The sequence below is a fragment of the Fusarium venenatum genome (genome assembly GCF_020744135.1).
Source record: "Fusarium venenatum strain MPI-CAGE-CH-0201 chromosome Unknown EDB82scaffold_2, whole genome shotgun sequence".
Taxonomy (NCBI): domain Eukaryota; kingdom Fungi; phylum Ascomycota; class Sordariomycetes; order Hypocreales; family Nectriaceae; genus Fusarium; species Fusarium venenatum.
This window is the reverse complement of record NW_027072130.1, coordinates 5909085-5926892: the sequence shown is the minus strand read 5'-3', so window position 1 is coordinate 5926892 and position 17808 is coordinate 5909085. Positions and strand designations below refer to the sequence as shown.

The window sequence follows — 17808 nt, the reverse complement described above, 5'->3', positions numbered from 1 at the left end:
TAATAACTAATTTGTTTGTAGGCATAATTGTAATCTAGAAAGGTAAATATCTGTTGGGAAAAGATACAGACAATTCAGCTGGAAATGAAAACCGATATAGCGATCTTGACACTGATTCGACAAAAAGAAATTAATCATGCCTCGACACCGGATTGAACGATGGACCTTCGCATTACGAGTGCGACGCTCTACCACTGAGCTATAGAGGCTTTTGATGACGTAGGTTAGAACTTTTGTGTATATATGCCAACATCAAAATGAGTCCGAAAAACAACGTTACATCGGCTTCTTCCATACACTTCACCACCCAGCAGCAAAACCCTTTACAGGAGGTGGTCGTGTGCCCGGCATATTTCCATCAACTCGTAGTGAAGGAGACTCCGCAACCTACAGCGTGCCATCCTTAGAACCCAACTGACCCCTGGAACAGGTTGGGCAAAAGACGCTTCTCCAACCGTTTGACCAAGCTACCAACCCACAAATAAACTCTCATCTTAATTTCTGGGACCAATGTTATACCAGCACATCGAAGAATACCAGCTGATATCAGTTGAAGACCAAACACCTTACACATTCGTCGTAGCGTAGACTCTGACAGGCGCTACATAATTACATGGCGGCGTAATTACCGGCATTTTTGAGCCGAGCAGCAAGCCACACGACGCCTAACTCGGTAATAAATCAACGCTTCATGGAAGGGAATCCTATGTGCATCGCTAAAGTCAATTGACGGACCCGCCGAGTGAACTCGGCACTCGGATCACTCCAGCGCTGAACATTTGATACGGTACTTACCCTGTTTTCCAATGCACCTGTCTCGTGTACGTAATGATTCGCAGAGCTTGTCTTACCAGCTGCTGAAAAGGACTTGGGACAGTGGAGCTGTTGTTGGCTGCATCCTCAGTATGCTGGTTCTTTTTGCAAGCTTATCTTCCTCATTACCTCACAGATATGATCCTTCTGTATTTAGCTGGCAGCAATCCTGTGACACCGTGTCAGTCCCCCTCTGCTACCCGAGGCATCACTTGTTCCTTCCTCAACCGTGCAACGTGACCCTGCTTTGCTCCTCCACTTTGTATAACTGTGACTCGGCTGGCACATTTCCTTCTTCCAAACACACGATATCCCTACCACCTCTCCTGCGATTGACCCAGTGTCTGTGCACATAACATGATGTTAGGCTTTGGGAAGAAACCCGACACTAACGCTTCTGATGAAGTTCACCACAACGATGAAGCACACACGTCGCAAGATGATATCCCTCAACGACCTTGGACTGAAACTGCCCTCCCCGTGTTCGCTTGTGGTGCTGGTCTTTTCTCAGACGGCTATATCAACAATGTGAGACCCAGTATGTTCATCTTGATTTTGTGTTTCCTAACGTGATTAGGTGATCGGTTCCGTCAACACCACACTGAGAAGGCAATACGGAGATGTCTACGTCAACTCGAATGCCTTCAAATATGTGTCCGATATTGCCTTTGCAGGCACTGTTGTTGGCCAACTAGTTTTCGGTTTCCTTGCTGATCATTGGTCGCGCACCAACACGCTCATGGTGTCTACTGTTATTCTTATCATCTTCACTGCCTTGGCAGCTGGATCGTACTGGCATGGACAACCCGTTGGAATGTTCAACATGCTTACCGCCTGGCGATTCTTTGTTGGTATTGGAATCGGAGGTAGGCTCATTTATGCTAATTGCAAAAAAGAAATGTGATGTTGACTGTCCCAGGTGAATACCCAGCAGGTAGCGTTGGATGCGCAGAGTCTAGTGGTCAAATGAAGAGAGGCACCAGAAACAGATGGTTCATTCTCTTCACAAACTCAATGATTGACTTTGGCTTTGTCATTGGCGCCTTCGTCCCTTGTTAGTCTCCCGATGTCTTTCGCAAGCCTCATACTAACGCCTCATAGATGTCGTTGCCGCTGCAGCTCACAATGCCAACTTCGGCACTATTTGGAGAACAAGTCTTGGTATTGGAGTTATATTCCCTCTTGTGCTATTCATCCTACGACTGAGGCTCAAGGAGCCTGAAGAATTTACAAAGCAGTCGATGAGGCGTCAAACACCGTACTGGTTGGTCTTGCGGTACTACTGGTTCAGACTCCTCAGTGTCAGTATGGTATGGTTCCTCTACAACGTAAGTCTACTGTAAACTCCTGTTATATCCACAGGCTGACATGTATAGTTTTCTTCATACGCTTTTGGCATATACTCTTCCTCTATTCTCTCCGGAATCTATGGTGACGATGCACCCCTTACAACCGTCTTCGGCTGGAACACTGTCGTCAACATGTTTTATCTTCCAGGTACCTTGATCGGTGCTTTTGTCAGTGACTGGATTGGCCCCCGATATACTCTCATCCTCGGTGTAACACTTCAGGCCATTGTTGGTTTCATCATGGCTGGCGTTTATGATAAGATTTCGAGCCAGGTCGCTGCATTCGCAGTCGTGTTCGGCATTTTCCAAGCTCTTGGTGAGCTGGGACCAGGAAACAACATCGGTCTCCTGGCAGCAAAGACATGTGCCACTGGAGTGCGAGGCCGATATTACGGCATCGCTGCCGCAGTTGGTAAAATTGGCGCTTTTGTTGGAACATACGTGTTTCCGTACATCCAGGCTGCCGGAGGAAACAAAACACAAAGCGCACAGTATCCCTTCTGGGTGTCATCCAGTCTTTGCATTCTTTCCGCACTAATTGTCTTTTTCTGCATCCCGCATATCGGCCAAGATACAATCACCGTTGAAGACCAAAAGTTTCGCGAATATTTACAAAGACAGGGCTGGGACACGGCTCAAATGGGCCTCGATACGACTGATATCGAAGGCAGGGTAGCCAGTGACTCCAAGACTGAGGACAAGTGAAGTGACGTTATATAGAACTCCTGATCTGCTCTGCATATTCCAGTACAAAGGGAGCAGTATGAGCCTTTTCAATCGGGTACTGCAACATGCCAAGTTTATGCATTTTAAACCCACGGGACTAGCCTCATGTAGCACAGTGATCATGGCTAGATAGTGGGTAGCAGAAAGAATGACCCTTTGAGTCTTAAGGTATAAAAATAAGTAGTCTAAGAACTATACTCTAAGGAGCATAAAGTGACCTACTAATTTCGTCTCTTATGTTTCCAGCGGTCAGTTTCTCTGATACCGTGAGGCATGGATAGGTATGATGATAACATGATAAAGTGAGATAGTACTGATAAGAATTGGATGATCCACTTGTCCTGGCACACAAATATGTAATGTAATATGGTTATTTGAGTGATTATTTTATCTTATTATGGTATATTGTCAGTTGTATCCTGTTCGATGTCGTATACTCCTGAAAGAGCCACTGATACTGAGAGAATCGATACGACGTTCCACGATCAGGTCAAACTGTGTCTTGCACACAATTCCTTAACATATTGTTCCTCCTTGTAATCCCAAACAAACACCACGTTTTGTATGGCGTATTCCAATGAGCACTGATATATACACAACTTGGAAAGTTGCCAAGGCAAATCAACGATGGATTTCCGTCTCATTTCCTGCTTGGATTAATTTTTGGGCATAAGGACAAAGCCTTTGTAGATGCTGAACAAAAACGGCCTGCTCGGGCACTCCTGCTCGACAAAACGGACATTGATACATATTCATGGAGTTAAGGAAGTCGCCAGGTTGGAGATCGTTACCCCTCCTTACCCCAGTTCGCTCTATCAGCGCTTCAGCGATGTGCTGAGGGAGATAAGTATGAAGGGGGGCCGGGTGTAGAACTGGATTTGGTGGCTGGACTGGAACTTGGTATGGTGAGGCGTGAGATCTCGGTGTCGAGTTGGGAGTTTCGGTACTATTCCCGCAAGAGTATAACTGGCTAGCGGTGAGGGAGTGCCTGTGAGAATGGTTCATATGATTGTTGTGTGCCTGAGTAGGGGAAGAGTGGCTTTGCTGTATTGCTGTGGTGGGAACGTAGTTCCCTCTTCGAAGATGTGGTGGAGGTAAGGGCCCATTTGAAGAGTCGCTGTGGTGTTCTCGAGACCCAGGTCTACAAGGTTCCATCGGTACTCCTGAGCGTGAAGAGACAGAATGTGACGTTTGGACTTTCGTACCATGAACAGACACCGGACGATGGATATTTGCTCCTGTGAAATGAGGTGATACTACTGCAGGAGATGGTGACCCCCCCGAGCCGAGTTGAGAGCTGTTTATCGTTGACTGTTCTGGCGATGGCACAGCCTGAGGTCCCAATTTGCCGTAGCCCGTAGTATTGTGTCGAAAGGGCTGAGCTGTTGGTAATCGAGGAGATGCGTGCAAAGGTGGCTGTTGTACATATCCACGTGCCGGAGGCACCGACTGGGACATGGCAGTTGGAATCTGTCGCGGCGAGGACATCGCTGGTTGTGTACGTTGCCAATAGGCAGTAGAGCTAGATTGTGAAATCTCTCTAGTGGTCAACTGAGGTGACGCGCTCGCTGATGAAGGTTGTCCTTGAATGAAGGATCCCGGCCGGAATGTACCCATGAGAGGGATGCGAGGCGAAGAAGCTGGATCCACCGGTGCTCTATGAACAGTAGGTCCAGGTTGTGAAAATCTCATTGCATACTGTCGAGGGGAAGTCGGGGCCCTACTCTCGTGCATGGCTGAGTTGGGACGAGAGATCTCCATCGGTTGCAGCTGTGGTGAAGCACTCACTTGCGACGAAGGTGGACCCTGAGCAAGAGTACCTGGCGGGGGTAGGATCGTAGTTGTATGTGGTGAGGAAGCTGCTATGTATGGTCTGGATTGGCCGTATGCCGCAGTGTGGGATATCGAGAGCTCTCTAGTGGGTTGTTGAGGCGAAGGGTAAACACGAAAGTCTTGAGTGTTAGATACAGCCCTAGGCACCTCACCCACCAACTGGTAAGTAGATGGCAGTGGCTGGAGAGGAGGTACCGTATAGCCTTGAGACAAAGAGCTTGATCGGGAGATGCTCGAAACAGAAGGTCTTGGCGACGGTATGGCTTGCAGCACAGCAGTATTGCTGTAAGGGACTGGGAGGCTATGTATATCGGACTGGCGCGGCGATCGCATTGCTTCTTTGGACGCATGACTGTTTCCAATGGTAGGAGTCTTGAAAATCGCCGAGTACCCCTGTTGGCCGAGTCGTGAAGAGGCGTCTGGACCGAGATTGCCTCCAGAAGGTGGCAAGAGAGCATCATAGCCTGGTTGTTGAAAAGATGACTCAGTCGCTTCGAGGAACCGTAAGACCTCTCGTGCTGATTGTTGCGCCGATGATGTTAATTGTGACACAGGAAAGTGTGTTGCCGCAGAACTAGATGGCGGGTTGGCGATAGGCGGCTGACAAGAAGATGAATCAACTGATCTTTCGTATCGATCAGATGTTGACATTGACTGTGAAGAGTCTAACTCAACAATGGGCGGTATGTGCGGATATATGGGTGCCCCGGAACCCGGTAGAGGGACATTAGCTGACGTTTGCGATGGGGCTGTCGCTTGTATGCCAGAAGGCATGGGGGTAGCCTGAGATATCTCTGTGTGTGACTCTGGTGGTGACATGGTCACCTGCTGCGACCCGTTACTTGGGTTCACTGGAAGATTTTCATGAGTTGCGGCGCTACGAAGTGGCATCTGCACTGGTGCGGTGTCTGCCGTTGAACAAGTTTCGCCATGAGGCTTCACTGGGCATTGTTGTATCGCTGTTTCAGTTACAGGTGATGATTGCTCATGCTCCCGAGTTAATAGGCGAGGTTCAGTTTGATCCATGCTACCAGGTGTGACGTTTTGTAAATGAGGCTCGTGGTTCAAACCCTCTTTGGTATGTGAATGTTGCTGAGAGATATCGCCATTCTTCGTAAATGGTCTAGAAGACACGGGAGTCCGTTGATCCATCTCAGCATTAGAGTAACGCCGCCTAGCGTTGCTAGTAGCTGACAAACGGCGCATGGCAGAAGCTGGTGTACCTGTTTCCTCATACGACGATTGTCGCATATCGCTGCCCTTGGACACAGGTCGCGAGTGTACAGATGCTGGTTTACCCATTTGAGCATATGGAGACGGTTGGGAATGTTCTTCGCTCATCGGAGACGACGCAGGATATCGTCCACCCACGCCAGCAAATGAAGCACGTGGTCGAAAGGTGTCACTGTTAGAGTGCAACATACGGGGCGGGCTCGTGGGAATAGTTGGTTGACGATCCTCAGACATGAGGGCATCGAAAATATCGTGTGCAAGACGATCATCGTCAGAGGAGGTCGGGCTGGGTTCGCAATATGCCGCTTGTTGTTGCGCCGTGTTCTCAGCTTGCGACATGTGCAATTCGAGGCTTTCGCCTTCTTCTAACAAACTGTTGAGGTCAATGTCTTGTCCTGGCAGCTGAATCGAGGCCGATTGCTTTGCCACAGCTAGCCGTTGTACCAGGGTCGTCTCCGTCGTCTCCGGAATCTCAGAAGAACTCCTTTCAGCGGTATCCTTCTTAGACGAAACACCATCCATTGTTTTTCGCATATCTTCAGTTGTCCAACGATTTTGATCATCTTGACGTGCTGAAGTTGACTGCGTCTTCTCGTTTAACTCGGCCCGACGGTTTATATCGGATTGGGCTGCTAGGTCAGGTTGCTGCGACGCAACGTCGTCCTCTGAGTCGACGATTGATTGCATATCAGTTCTAGGTGTGTTAGTAGGTGGCGCCTCCTCGATGAAGTCATCTTGAATCTCGATGATTATCCTTTCGGGGGTTTTTGTTGTTGAATCATCCTGACGGGACTTTGTTATAAGAGTATCTTTTTGTGCCATGTCATTTTCACTGTGCGGCACCTCCCCTGCCGTCGTCGTCACTTGTGATTCCTCTAGAGTATCCTCAGATGGGTGCATCTCCTCTTCCTGTTCAGGTTCGCCCATGTCTCCGATCGAGCCTAGGTCCATCTCATTATCAAATTGGATTTGCGAATCTGGTGTTTGTGTGGTCTGCTCTGATTCAGGCGCCGGAGGGTCTTCGATATCGTCATGAGCATCTATCATCTCCTGGTCGCTATCGTCTGACTGCTCAGGTAGCTCGGTGTCCTGCGCAGGATCAACTGCGGCTTTCTTTGAAACTTGCTCGAGATCCGCTGCAACTTCCGGCTCATCGATGGTATCAGGTGTAGCAATATTAATCTCTGGTGCTGCTTGATTGTCGGTTGAGGATTCGGCCAAGGGCGAAGAACGCTCAAATTCGTGAACGTCAGAATTTTCGTCGCGGTCCGAATCTCTGCATCCGCCATCCATGGAATCTGGTTTTTCGGCCTCGGTCTCCGATCTTTGTCTCCCCCGTTTCTTTCGCCCCTTCTGTTTTCTCAGGAAATCGATAGCCTGTTCTTTGTGTTCGATATGAGCTGCCTTGTCGTCATCCCAGGGCAGGATGTTATCTATCTGGATCCATGCCTGATGACATTTGTCGGGAAACTTGAAGCCTTCGAAAAAGATGAATGGGTAATATCGTTCTGAGAATTTTGGTCCGCCCTCCTCATAATCCTTAGCCCATGAGAGCGATTTACTTGAAGTGTCGTACTGATAACAGACCGGCAGAGTGTTGAAAATTTCGAGCATTTCGAGCGGTTTATGGATACCCACGGATTCCAGATTCTGGGGAGGAATAAGAAGGCCACCGAACCACTGTTTTGTTTCAAACCACCAGATGATGTAGACGTTGCCGGGGACCAAGTTGAGTGAGGTATCCTCGTTATCATAATGACTGTGTCGCTGACGTGGTCGTGTCGGCTTTCGGCTGGGATTTTGTTTTGGTGTTGGAAAGTCTGGGCGAATCCTCTTGGGGTTAGGTAACTCTGACCGATTTGAGTCATCCTTCACTCTGATAGTGTCTCTGGCCAAGGCGTTAGTCTCATTTTCCAGAGCCTTCCGAGCGATGGCGTTGTTCTGCTCAAGCTTCTGATCATCACATTCTATAACTTCAATGGCGAGACGCTCCATAACGGTGTCATGGTTCGCTGTTAAGATGCCATGTTTAGCGCGCAGATGTTTCAAGGCGTCCTGGAGCGGATTGTCATCAAAGCTGATGTCATGTTCATCACATCGTACGATGTAGAATTTGGCGTGTTCTGAAGTGTTTGTGGTTCTGCGCACGATAATGTGTTTCTTGACAGCCCTCTGGTTTTGATAGACCGCGTCGTAGTGTATTGATCTTCGCGTACTCTCTAAGCGGGCCTGTTTCTGGCCGGGTCTGAGAATATCGCTACTCTTCCTCTTACGCGTCCGCTAAAAGGTAACAAGAGTTAGCATGGAGAGGAATGAACAAGGTTGGGACCACGTCAGCATTTCGAACCTCAAAATAACCCTGGGGATTAGCCGTGAAAGTTGCGCCCCCTTGCTTGTACCTGCGCGGTAGTGAAATGGAATTAGGAATGGAATCCGGAATGGGCGGCAAGAATTGGGTTGAGTCGTCATCCGTGTCGGCGGTGAGATCAAAAACATCAACGTCGTCGATGGAGGTCCCCGTTGACTTCATGTCGCTTTGTCTTTTTGTTTTTTCAGCCCCGGGCGGCTAAAGAGGATGATGATCTCGAGTGTGTTAATGAGAGAATTTGCTGCGCAGTTGACATGGCGCGTGTACGCCACTTGACTTATCCCTGCACGTGGCTTTGTGGGCTTGGGCTCGGGCTTGGTAATCGCATTCAATTTGCCCTGTCCTGTCTTTTGGTAGGGGAGGGGATGAGTTGAGATGAGATGAGAGCGCACTCGATAAAACCAGTTGAAAGAATACTTGGCCGGATCCGATTATGGTGTGCTGATTAACGAAAAGAAGGGTAGATTGGATCAGGTAGCTACCCTTTTTTTCTTTTTTGATGACGGTGCTATCCTCGGACGCTGGTGGATTGGGAAGGCTCCGCTCTCAAGCATTTAGCTCCTACTGGATGGGATGCGATCGAGGGAAGTCAAGGTCCAGACTATGACTGACTGACCGTGGGCTCTATATGAATTGACCTTAATCTCGGACTAAAGAAAATAGCAGCCGAGCTAAAACCAATTAGTGACCGGACGGACTTGGACACGATGTGACGGGCAAGAAAAACAGTCATCTCAAGCCTCGCTTGACTTTGTTTTTGGTCAGTGGAGGATGGATGGATGGATGATCTTGTGAGGAGGGTAAGACAAGACGAACTACAGGGGAATGAAAGGGAAGGGTGGGAAAGGACAAGAATGTTTTTACCTTGAAGGTCTCTTCTTCCCGTGGACAGAAGGGAATGAAATGAGATTGAAAAAGGGAAAAAAAAATAAAAATTTACGAAATGAATAGTGTAACCAACAGCTGAAAGAAAAGAGAGTCAGTAGTCATCTATTGCCACAAAAGAACAAACAAGACAACAATTAGATAAAGAGACAATAAGCGAAGCGACGGAATACAAGATCCTGGATAGGGTAGGTTTAGGTAGCCTAGGTAATTGGGGCGGACCTAGAGAGAAAGGAGAGAGAAAGAGATCTGACAGCAGCAAACAAAAAGCAGAGGTATGGCACAGCACAGTGTACCATTAGTAGGGGGAGTCGATAATTAATTACAAGTACCTAGAAAAGGTTAAATCTTGGACAAGGAAGGATAAGGAAAGTGATTGACTAAAAAAATAAAAAATAAAATAAAATAAAAAGCAAAAGAAAAACGATAAAAATGTTAGACATAAATATGTAGCTGGTTTAACTAGGTAACCCCGCATGGAATTTGACTGAGACATGAGTTTTGGCTGTTGTTGTGTTGGTGAATTCTCCCTTCCCGTCTCCTTTTTCTGTTTCTTGACCTGACCTGACTTGGCTTGACTTGACTTGGGTAGTACGTATACCGTAGTAAAGTTGGCTGTTGGCTTGGCTTGGCTCAAGTTTCCGATCAACAAGGCATAGACTGTAAAAAGTGGACACTTTTCCAGTCATTTTATTAGGTACCCAGTTTACCTACCCTGTCCTCTCTCTCTGTCTCTTGTCACTGTCGGCTTCTTTAATCAGTCCTGTGGCTGTCCCCTCCTCCCCTTCCCATCCACCCTAGTTCAGTTTCAGCTCCCATTAAAAGTATCTATGCAAGCCCCAAAAATGTCGCCGGTAACTCTTTTTGTCAATTGGTCCACGATCGCCATTCTTACCCATGCCTGCATGTCCTCATGTCATTGTGACTTGGGTTTAGCCTGGGCCTCTCGACCAGGGCTCCTCTCCCCTGTCAACCTATGCATGATGGCCCACTTTAGTGATAACAATCTGAGCGGGTGGCGGGTGCTTATTCGACTAGATAGTTGCTTCTCTTCTATTCATACGGTGGAGGGTCTGTATTTCCAACTACCTGGTCCGTCACCCCGAATACTCCGAGCTTTATTATAGCGATAGAACAGATAGCCTATATAACGTGTTTTTTATTTTATTTTAACGGACTATATACTTTATACTATTAATCATACCAATGTTATAGTTTCCATTCTCTCTTGTGCAAACACCTGCTTTTCGTCACGGTTTTTTACCATACCCCATCCAACCCTCTCAAAGCATCCTGTTTCAATTCCTGACCTACCCAGCACCAACCACTCATGCTCTTTTTCTCCACGTCTTCCGATAGAATATGAACCAAGTCTCAGCATCCAGCAATGAATCTTGATCTCTTTAGACTCAGATTCAGATTCATATTCCCGCTTCTGGTCTAGTTTCCTCAGTGCACGTCCAAGATCTTCCCTATGGTGCTCACGGGTCCTTCTGCATACTGACATTACCGATCTACCCTCCGCCATCATTGTTGAAAGTGTAGTGTCTGGGCGAAAAGACATACGCGCAGTTCCAATACGTACGATCAACCAACCATGTGAATCTTGTCGCTCGACATATCCCATCCCTATTGGACCATGCAAGACAAGCTTGCTTTTTGTGACTCTCCCAAGCGGCGCATCAGGTCCGGTTTCTGAAGTGACCTCAATAACCATTGTGGCTTTCTCGTAAGGCCATTTTCCATTCCTAAAACACATGTAGTCAATTTCACCCGTAATTGAAGCCCAGCTGAAGCTTGGCGCAATGTAACATGAGCTGGCTGCACACGCCCGTGTTGGTTCTGCTCGACGCCACAAAAGATCAAGCTCAATATTATCGGCCCATAGTCCGGCGATATACTTTGAACCTATCCTCTTCTGCACTATGGCCGCTATAGCAGATATTGCGGGGAGTCTATCATCAGATTTCGTGAGCTTCCTCTTGGAGTAGTTTTCGACAATCTTATGCCAAAAGTTGAAGGCTTCATCGCGTTGAGAAATCTGACTCAGCGGGGTACGACCGAACTCGCGTTGATGATTCAATCTTGACCCGCACTCGCAGAATATCTGTTCTTTACAGGTCCAGACCATTTCCATAGAAGAGAGTGAAAGAAACCGTGTTGAAAGGACTTTCTCCTGCAAAGTCCAGCCTCGTTGAGTGAGAGGTTCTATCAAGGGCTGCTCATCGTTGCCGGTGTCTTGCCACAGCCAGTGGGCACCGGTCGCCTGCATAAGCCTCGCCTTAACTGAGACCTGCTCCTTGCCACGGCTGCTTGACAAAACCACTTTGAAGATTTCCCGTTTTCTGTGTGACATCTGTGGTGGCGGACGGAGCTGGGGTTTTAGGAAATGGTTCGTCACAGATGACGAAGATGCAGCGCCAATGGTGACATAGGCGTTTGTGTAGGTGTCAGCCATTCTGGAGCATTCTATCTCCCAGTCTCTCTTTGAGTCCTGGATTATGCACAACGCGTCTATCCAGATGTACCTCACATCAAGCTGTCTGGTCAGTGCTATTGCGTCCACATATGCTGCAGGTAGCTTCTCAAGTGCAATACCGGACTTTACATCCTCCAGGTTCTCAGTTAGGGTCTTGATGGAAGGATCGTTCCCCCAACAATAACTTAATGCTGTGTACTTTGCGGTTTTGATGTATTGTGTCTCGACCAAGCGCATGTGAGTATCGTCACTAGTTCCGATATCCAAAACACGCGTTGGCATACTGTGGTCTTCTTGTTTACAGTGCACATGATGCTCTTGGCACAGCCGCAAACAAGCGTTAATGAAAACAAGTCCTTGTCTAGATAGGTGATCATTGCAAATATCCGGCATAGGCATGATTGTCTTCCATGATCGTCCTTGAGCTGTTGTATGTTAGACACGTAGTAGAAAAAGAGTCGAGACTACGTACCCTCGTCGGTGTAGAACTGAAGAAAACTTCGTGGTAGATCAGGACTGCTAAGCGATATTTCTGGGTTTCCCTGACTTATTGGAAGTCGTAGTTTCAGTCGGACACTCGCATTGTTACTTTGACCTAGAAGGTTGGAGTTTTCAGTTGCGTTGAGAGCAACAGGGGATGGCTCTGAGGGTATCAGGCTGTAGTATCTATTTCGCGCATTAGATATCCGGTCTATGGTTGTTGATGTGTACAAGTATATTTCGGCGGACTTACTCAAGAGCTTTAATCATGACAACACAACTTTCACAACCTCTAGCCGCTGCTCGCCTGAGTTGTGCATCATTGCGACGTATTGACAATACGAATTCATTCTGATCAAGCTTGACGTCATCACTGGCTGGATCTATGAGAGCAGCGTTGAGGCTGAAACAGCATGAGCAAACAACTGATGAATGTTCCGTATCCTTGCCCTTGCCAAGCCTGCTAGTATGATTCTCGTGATTGTCCATGATGGCTGCATGAAGTCGCGTTTTTACATGAGGGGATTGTTCCGCATTGTGCAGCTTACATTTAGCACGTGATATCCACTTGGCTAGTTAATGCAAAAAGTCATCTTTCTATTCTAAAATCCCTGTACCTATTTTTTGTTTGATGATTTCGCTTGCTAAATACAGATTTCGTCTAACAGTCAGGAACACTGACTGGGATATTAATGTGAACACTCGTAGCTAATCCACTCAAACTCGTCTCCTTGAACTCGTTTCTCATGCCCTTGGCTGTCAGACGCATCGCACGGATAGCATCATCCAGCCTCACACGCTGAGTACCTGTCTCGCTGCTCAGGGCCAAGTTGGCACTGGAGATGGCCTTTGTAGCGCCCAGCGCGTTTCTCTCAATGCAAGGGGCTTGGACAAGACCGCCGATGGGATCGCAAGTGAGTCCGAGGTTGTGCTCGATACCAATCTCGGCAGCTTGCTCGATGGTCTCAGGGCTGGCACCCATACAGGCCGCGAAAGCTCCGGCAGCCATGGAGCAGGCAACGCCTACTTCAGCCATACACCCTCCTTCGGCAGCAGAGATAGTAGCACCTCGCTTGTAAAGCATACCAATGGCAGCAGCTGTGAGCAGGAAGGTGGGAATATCTCGCTCGGGATCATCACTGATGAACTCAGTCGTGTACTTTAGTACGGCAGGGATGATACCCGCAGCACCGTTTGTAGGCGCAGTCACGATTCGTCCACCGCCAGCGTTAGTTTCGTTGACGGCAATGGCATAAACAGAGAGGTAATCCATGGTTGGGAACGTTGTTCGGCGCGATGGAGCGGGGGCAATAGGATGGTTCAAAGATCCGTGTATCCGTGGCGGTCCACGCTTTCGGAGACCTCCAGGCATGAACTTGTCCGGGACCGAAGCGCTCAATTTACCTGATGGCGAAGTAAGGGCGCCAGGCTGAGACGAAGCACCATCCTCGTCAATGTTGGGGTCAGGCGATGAGAACTTGTGCTCAAGTTGAGCAGCGGATGTATCCGCAGTAGATGAAGGGTACAGTCCTCGAGTCAAACGACGATAAAGCGCTGGGGCTCGTCGATGTAACTTCAAAGAGCCAGGCAGCTTTGTCCCAGGGGGTGCCTGGACACTTTCAAGGATACTGGCATCCATGACGCCCCAGATCTTGAAGATCTTGCGGTAAATGTCCTCATCTGTGTAACCCAGACTCTTCTCGTTCTCATAGACTAGCTGAGCAATGGTGAGGTTGTGCTTGCGGCATAGAGAGAGCAAACTAGCGGCATCTCGGAATGCGTACCGCGGATGTGGCGATGAGCTGGTGCTCTTGGTCTCTGACTTGACGTCGGTAGAGAGTCCGGTTGGTTCAGGTGAGTCTCCGAGGAGAGCTGTTGGTCCTGTATTGGCTTCGTCCAGAACCTTGACCTCGGAACCTGTCCTACGATCTCCTGCGGCATCGGAGCGCCGAATCTCCTTGTAATACAAGTTTTCGGCCAAATCAGCCGGATGGGCCGCCGACTCCAAATCGGGATCCTCAAGCTGCGCGGGGTCATTTGGAGAAAGCGTTTGTTGGGGCGCTATGCTAAGAGCACCATTGACGACGAAACCACCTCCGACACTGAACATGTCGTTGGTTGCGAGGACGTAGCCATCTTTGTCGTAGACGGTGAAACGCATACCGTTGCTATGCTGAGGCAGCTTGCGTCCCCACTCCCAAATGAACTCCTTGTCGTAGTCAAAGTCGATTTCCTTACCCTTGGATCCATCGGCTGCTAGACCGCGGGCAAGATAGATCTTCTTGCTAGCTTTGATATCATTGAAGCGAGTGGGCACGTATCCAGTGTCAACGGTTTCCACATCAGCGCCTTCGAGACCCAGCAGCAGGGCTGAAGGTGTCATGTGACCTTCGCCTGTAAGGGCAAGGCTTCCATAAATAGCAACACGGATTTTGTTGACTTTGGGGAGTAGATTGGCCTCAATAAGATCATTGACAAAAATGTTGCCCGCTCGCATTGGCCCCACGGTGTGAGATGATGAAGGGCCAATGCCGATGGAGAACAGGTCAAATGTGGAGATGACAGCATGTTCATGATCAGCTTCACTGTATGAGCTTGACTCATCCTCCATCTCATCTTGGGTTCGTCGGAGTCGTGTTGTGCTGAAAGGCCGAGCTCTCAACTTCGTTGCAGAAATAGGTGCTGACCGCGCAATGGCATTGTGCTTTACAGCAGTTGCCAGGGATCGGGTCGATAAGCATTGTCTTGACGCCCGAAGCAGCGAAAGCTGCTTGAACCCAGCCCGACTCATTGCAGGTGCTGGAGAATGTAAAAGTTCGTCTTTGTATCTTGTGCTGCGGTGTGTTGGATGTTATAGATATCAATACCATATCAGCCAAGACCAAGTGGACGAACCACGTATTGCCAACAAGGTGGCCGCTATTGGCCATATCTCTTATCTAGGAACGGAATATCCTTTCCCCAGCCAATCATGTATCCCACGTCTTGAGCCCCGGACTGAGCGCCGTCGGTGGGTCGGACGGTGATCCGGCAACCGGTCACGTGTCGGGTCGATTCGCCAATCAATCTCTTGTTCCCCAGACCGAAGTCTTCCGGTACACTTTCCCGAATCCAACACGCCTTCCAAAAACATCCAAGGTACAGTTACTTAGTTGCATCAAAACACCATTACCATTACGTTATTGCTCGGTATTTGGTGTTGTTGCTGTTTTAATTGGTAATTGCGGGTTGCATAGTCACTGAATCTTTAGTCAGAGTTAAAATTGTAGGGTACCTACCCTGTTCCTAAGCACAGACAAGGCGAAAACAAGGTAATAATATTACGTTGGCACAGTAATTTTTTTAACAATAATTCTAATATCAGTGAGTCACTAGATAGCGGTCGCTGCTTATTTCTTCTCTACGAACCAAGAGTGGATTCAACGTAAAACCTTCTAAAGCCAACTGTCATGATCGGGCTAGGTAGAATCTATCACATGAAAACCGTCAAAGATCGCTAATTATATAACGTTGAGATAAAATATCATAAAGTAAAAATAGCGCTATACTAATGTTTCCAATCAGTACGAAAATGGTAGTTTGAATATACTAGTCTTTCAGTTCTTTCTTTAGCAAGTTTAATTTCATATGAAAGATAATTTTCTGGTAAAGCTTCGTAGACAAGATACACTCTAGAAACCGCTTCACGTTGCCAAAGTATTACAATATTATGGGATCCTCCTGAATATTTCTCTACAGTAACTACACTGGCTATTGCACAAATCCTGTATTTCAAACTCTTGCTTAGGGGTATACAAAGTTCAAAGTTTGAACCGGTCCGTAGGCTGAACCTCAGCATTCCATAGTATGTCAGGAGGTCGAGTACACAGGGCCAAAAGTTCCGGTCATCCATGGATAAAGAAGGATGCAATATTAATTATATATCTGTAATGTGTGAAGTTGAGGGCGATAACTTTGGTCTCTGTGCAGTCATACTATTTATCTGCTGTTTACTCCTCGAATCTTCAACTCTGGATGCAATATATGCAAACACTATGCGGATTTTAGCTGTTCAAGGGTACAGTGACTCAGACACTCGTATAGTCAAGTCTTGTTCATCCCTATGTCAATATGGGATGATACGTAAAAGATTCTTTCGAAAAACAAAATTCAATGAATAACGCTATGACTATATAAAACACAGACTAACACAATATGACTACTCTGTAGCGAGGCTCATGTTATATTCCAACTCCCACTCTGCTTTAGGATCTCCCTTTCGAGGCACAAAAGTCACTGTTAGGTTATCCTTAACGGCAAAGACACTGTCATTGTCAAGATAACCAGAGTCAGCGTCAAAGATTTGAGTCACAACGGACTTGTAGTCCTTTGCAAGAACCTGTGGAATGTTAGTGTCATAACTCTTGGTTCTGGATCACATTTAGACTTACCATGAAGTGCAAGTGGGCAGGACGGTAGACGTGGCGGTCTAGGAGATGAAGGAGCTTGCCTGCTGGGCCATCCTCGGGAACCTTTAAAACATGATTAGCACGCGGGTATTGAAGAACAGATCTTCAAGATATCACTTACAGGATAAGGAGTAGGGCGCAGACAGTAGAACGAGTAACGACCCTGGTCATCGGTGATGAACTTTCCACGCAGGTTGTGCTCAACCTGCTTATCATCTTGCTGCTCGTACAGGCCTAGAGGATATCAGCATGAGTTGATGCACTTGTAAATTGGTCACGTACCGTTGGTGGACGCTTGCCAAACATCGACAGAGGCGTTGGGGATGGGCTTTCCAGTTGCTGCTGATGTCACAGTACCGTATAGGTAAGCTACCTTGCCATCACTGGGAGTGTCGAATGTGATGGTGGTACCATTCTCACGAATGGGTGTATCCTGGCGCCAGAATGGTCCCAGAATAGCGGTTTCAGTTCCTGATAGACCGTTCTTCGCTGCCTGACGGTGTGTGATATCGTCCACGAGACTTTAAACAGTTAGTCGTTGAGTTGTAGGACAGGAGAATAGATAAAGATACCTTTCAAGACCAATAACGTCGCACATCAATTGTCCCTCATTTCTCTTATCTGTGCTCATTTGACCAGCCCAGTTGATCATGTTAACTGCCTCCATCCACTCATCGCAAGTGAGTTGTGTTTCGCGGGCAAAGTCGTGCATGTGCTGGATGAACGAGGACATGACCTCCCGGAGCCTTGGATCAGTCTTGGGGCCGAAAGAGTCAATGACTTGCTTTGTGAAGGCTTGACCAAGGCCCTCTTCTTTAGGAGCACCGCTGGCATTTCCGCCGGTTGCCTCTGCTGATGGGGACATCTTTGCTATGTTCTCCTGTGTAAATACGAGAAAAGACTAATGTGTTATGTTGCGTAATAAAGACGAGACTGGATTGTGTGTCTATGAATATGCAGAGAAAATGTGGATGGTTGTGATGAAGAAATGAATTTCCTAGTCGTGGCTTTAATAAAGAGCTTCTAGTCAAGGCTTAGAAATTGGACTTGAGATAGGAGATGGTGTCAAGCGGATGACTTGACCCCGCAATTCACAGTCAGCTTACGGAACCTTCCTATGGTTCGATTCGGATATAGACAAACAAGGTGCGGCTAAGGGACCCTCGGCTGACTATCGTGAGCTGTTGCATTGAG

At 47.7% G+C, this 17808-nt stretch overlaps 6 protein-coding genes and 1 non-coding gene across 7 annotated transcripts; 2 read left to right on the top strand and 5 right to left on the bottom strand.

The window, feature by feature from the left end:
• Positions 1-137: 137 nt before the first annotated feature.
• On the bottom strand, positions 138-209 carry EDB82DRAFT_t104. The gene has a single exon. It is a non-coding gene; the product is annotated as a tRNA-Thr (tRNA).
• Positions 210-893: 684 nt separating this feature from the next.
• EDB82DRAFT_174784 (major facilitator superfamily domain-containing protein) lies at positions 894-3188 on the top strand. The gene is made up of 5 exons (XM_025735225.2): positions 894-1341; positions 1391-1679; positions 1733-1867; positions 1915-2141; positions 2190-3188. The coding sequence occupies exons 1-5, from the start codon at positions 1171-1173 to the stop codon at positions 2865-2867; spliced, it is 1500 nt and encodes a 499-aa protein (XP_025585953.2). The 5' UTR covers positions 894-1170; the 3' UTR covers positions 2868-3188.
• A 321-nt stretch (positions 3189-3509) lies between these two features.
• On the bottom strand, positions 3510-8484 carry EDB82DRAFT_428307 (uncharacterized protein; the record flags this gene model as incomplete). The annotated part of the gene is made up of 2 exons (XM_025735224.2): positions 3510-8234; positions 8302-8484. The coding sequence occupies 2 exons, from the start codon at positions 8482-8484 to the stop codon at positions 3510-3512; spliced, it is 4908 nt and encodes a 1635-aa protein (XP_025585952.2).
• Positions 8485-9929: 1445 nt separating this feature from the next.
• EDB82DRAFT_499638 (uncharacterized protein) lies at positions 9930-10336 on the top strand (the record flags this gene model as incomplete). Its single annotated transcript, XM_065608604.1, has 1 exon — positions 9930-10336. The coding sequence occupies exon 1, from the start codon at positions 10038-10040 to the stop codon at positions 10332-10334; it is 297 nt and encodes a 98-aa protein (XP_065464874.1). The 5' UTR covers positions 9930-10037.
• Positions 10337-10359: 23 nt separating this feature from the next.
• Positions 10360-12655, bottom strand: EDB82DRAFT_445666 (heterokaryon incompatibility protein-domain-containing protein; the record flags this gene model as incomplete). The annotated part of the gene is made up of 3 exons (XM_025735223.2): positions 10360-12111; positions 12159-12352; positions 12420-12655. 3 exons carry the CDS (start codon positions 12653-12655, stop codon positions 10406-10408), a joined length of 2136 nt encoding a protein of 711 aa, XP_025585951.2. The 3' UTR covers positions 10360-10405.
• An 81-nt stretch (positions 12656-12736) lies between these two features.
• On the bottom strand, positions 12737-15036 carry EDB82DRAFT_499636 (serine dehydratase alpha chain-domain-containing protein). The gene has a single exon (XM_025735222.2). The coding sequence runs from the start codon at positions 14955-14957 to the stop codon at positions 12828-12830; it is 2130 nt and encodes a 709-aa protein (XP_025585950.2). The 5' UTR covers positions 14958-15036; the 3' UTR covers positions 12737-12827.
• Positions 15037-15981: 945 nt separating this feature from the next.
• Positions 15982-17715, bottom strand: EDB82DRAFT_499633 (Intradiol ring-cleavage dioxygenase). The gene is made up of 5 exons (XM_025735221.2): positions 17187-17715; positions 16897-17135; positions 16736-16848; positions 16597-16677; positions 15982-16544 (listed from the first exon to the last, which is right to left on the bottom strand). The coding sequence occupies exons 1-5, from the start codon at positions 17477-17479 to the stop codon at positions 16365-16367; spliced, it is 906 nt and encodes a 301-aa protein (XP_025585949.1). The 5' UTR covers positions 17480-17715; the 3' UTR covers positions 15982-16364.
• Between the last annotated feature and the right edge of the window lie 93 nt (positions 17716-17808).

Coding starts and splice junctions, on each gene's coding strand:
- EDB82DRAFT_499636 (XM_025735222.2), bottom strand. CDS start 14,957: ATGAGTCGGGCTGGGTTCAAGCAGCTTTCGCTGCTTCGGGCGTCAAGA.
- EDB82DRAFT_499633 (XM_025735221.2), bottom strand. CDS start 17,479: ATGTCCCCATCAGCAGAGGCAACCGGCGGAAATGCCAGCGGTGCTCCT. Junction 16,678..16,735: donor TGCGCCCTACTCCTTATCCT/GTAAGTGATATC, acceptor CATGTTTTAAAG/GTTCCCGAGGATGGCCCAGC. Junction 16,545..16,596: donor CTGCCCACTTGCACTTCATG/GTAAGTCTAAAT, acceptor AACATTCCACAG/GTTCTTGCAAAGGACTACAA.
- EDB82DRAFT_174784 (XM_025735225.2), top strand. CDS start 1,171: ATGATGTTAGGCTTTGGGAAGAAACCCGACACTAACGCTTCTGATGAA. Junction 1,680..1,732: donor TGTTGGTATTGGAATCGGAG/GTAGGCTCATTT, acceptor TGACTGTCCCAG/GTGAATACCCAGCAGGTAGC. Junction 1,868..1,914: donor CATTGGCGCCTTCGTCCCTT/GTTAGTCTCCCG, acceptor AACGCCTCATAG/ATGTCGTTGCCGCTGCAGCT.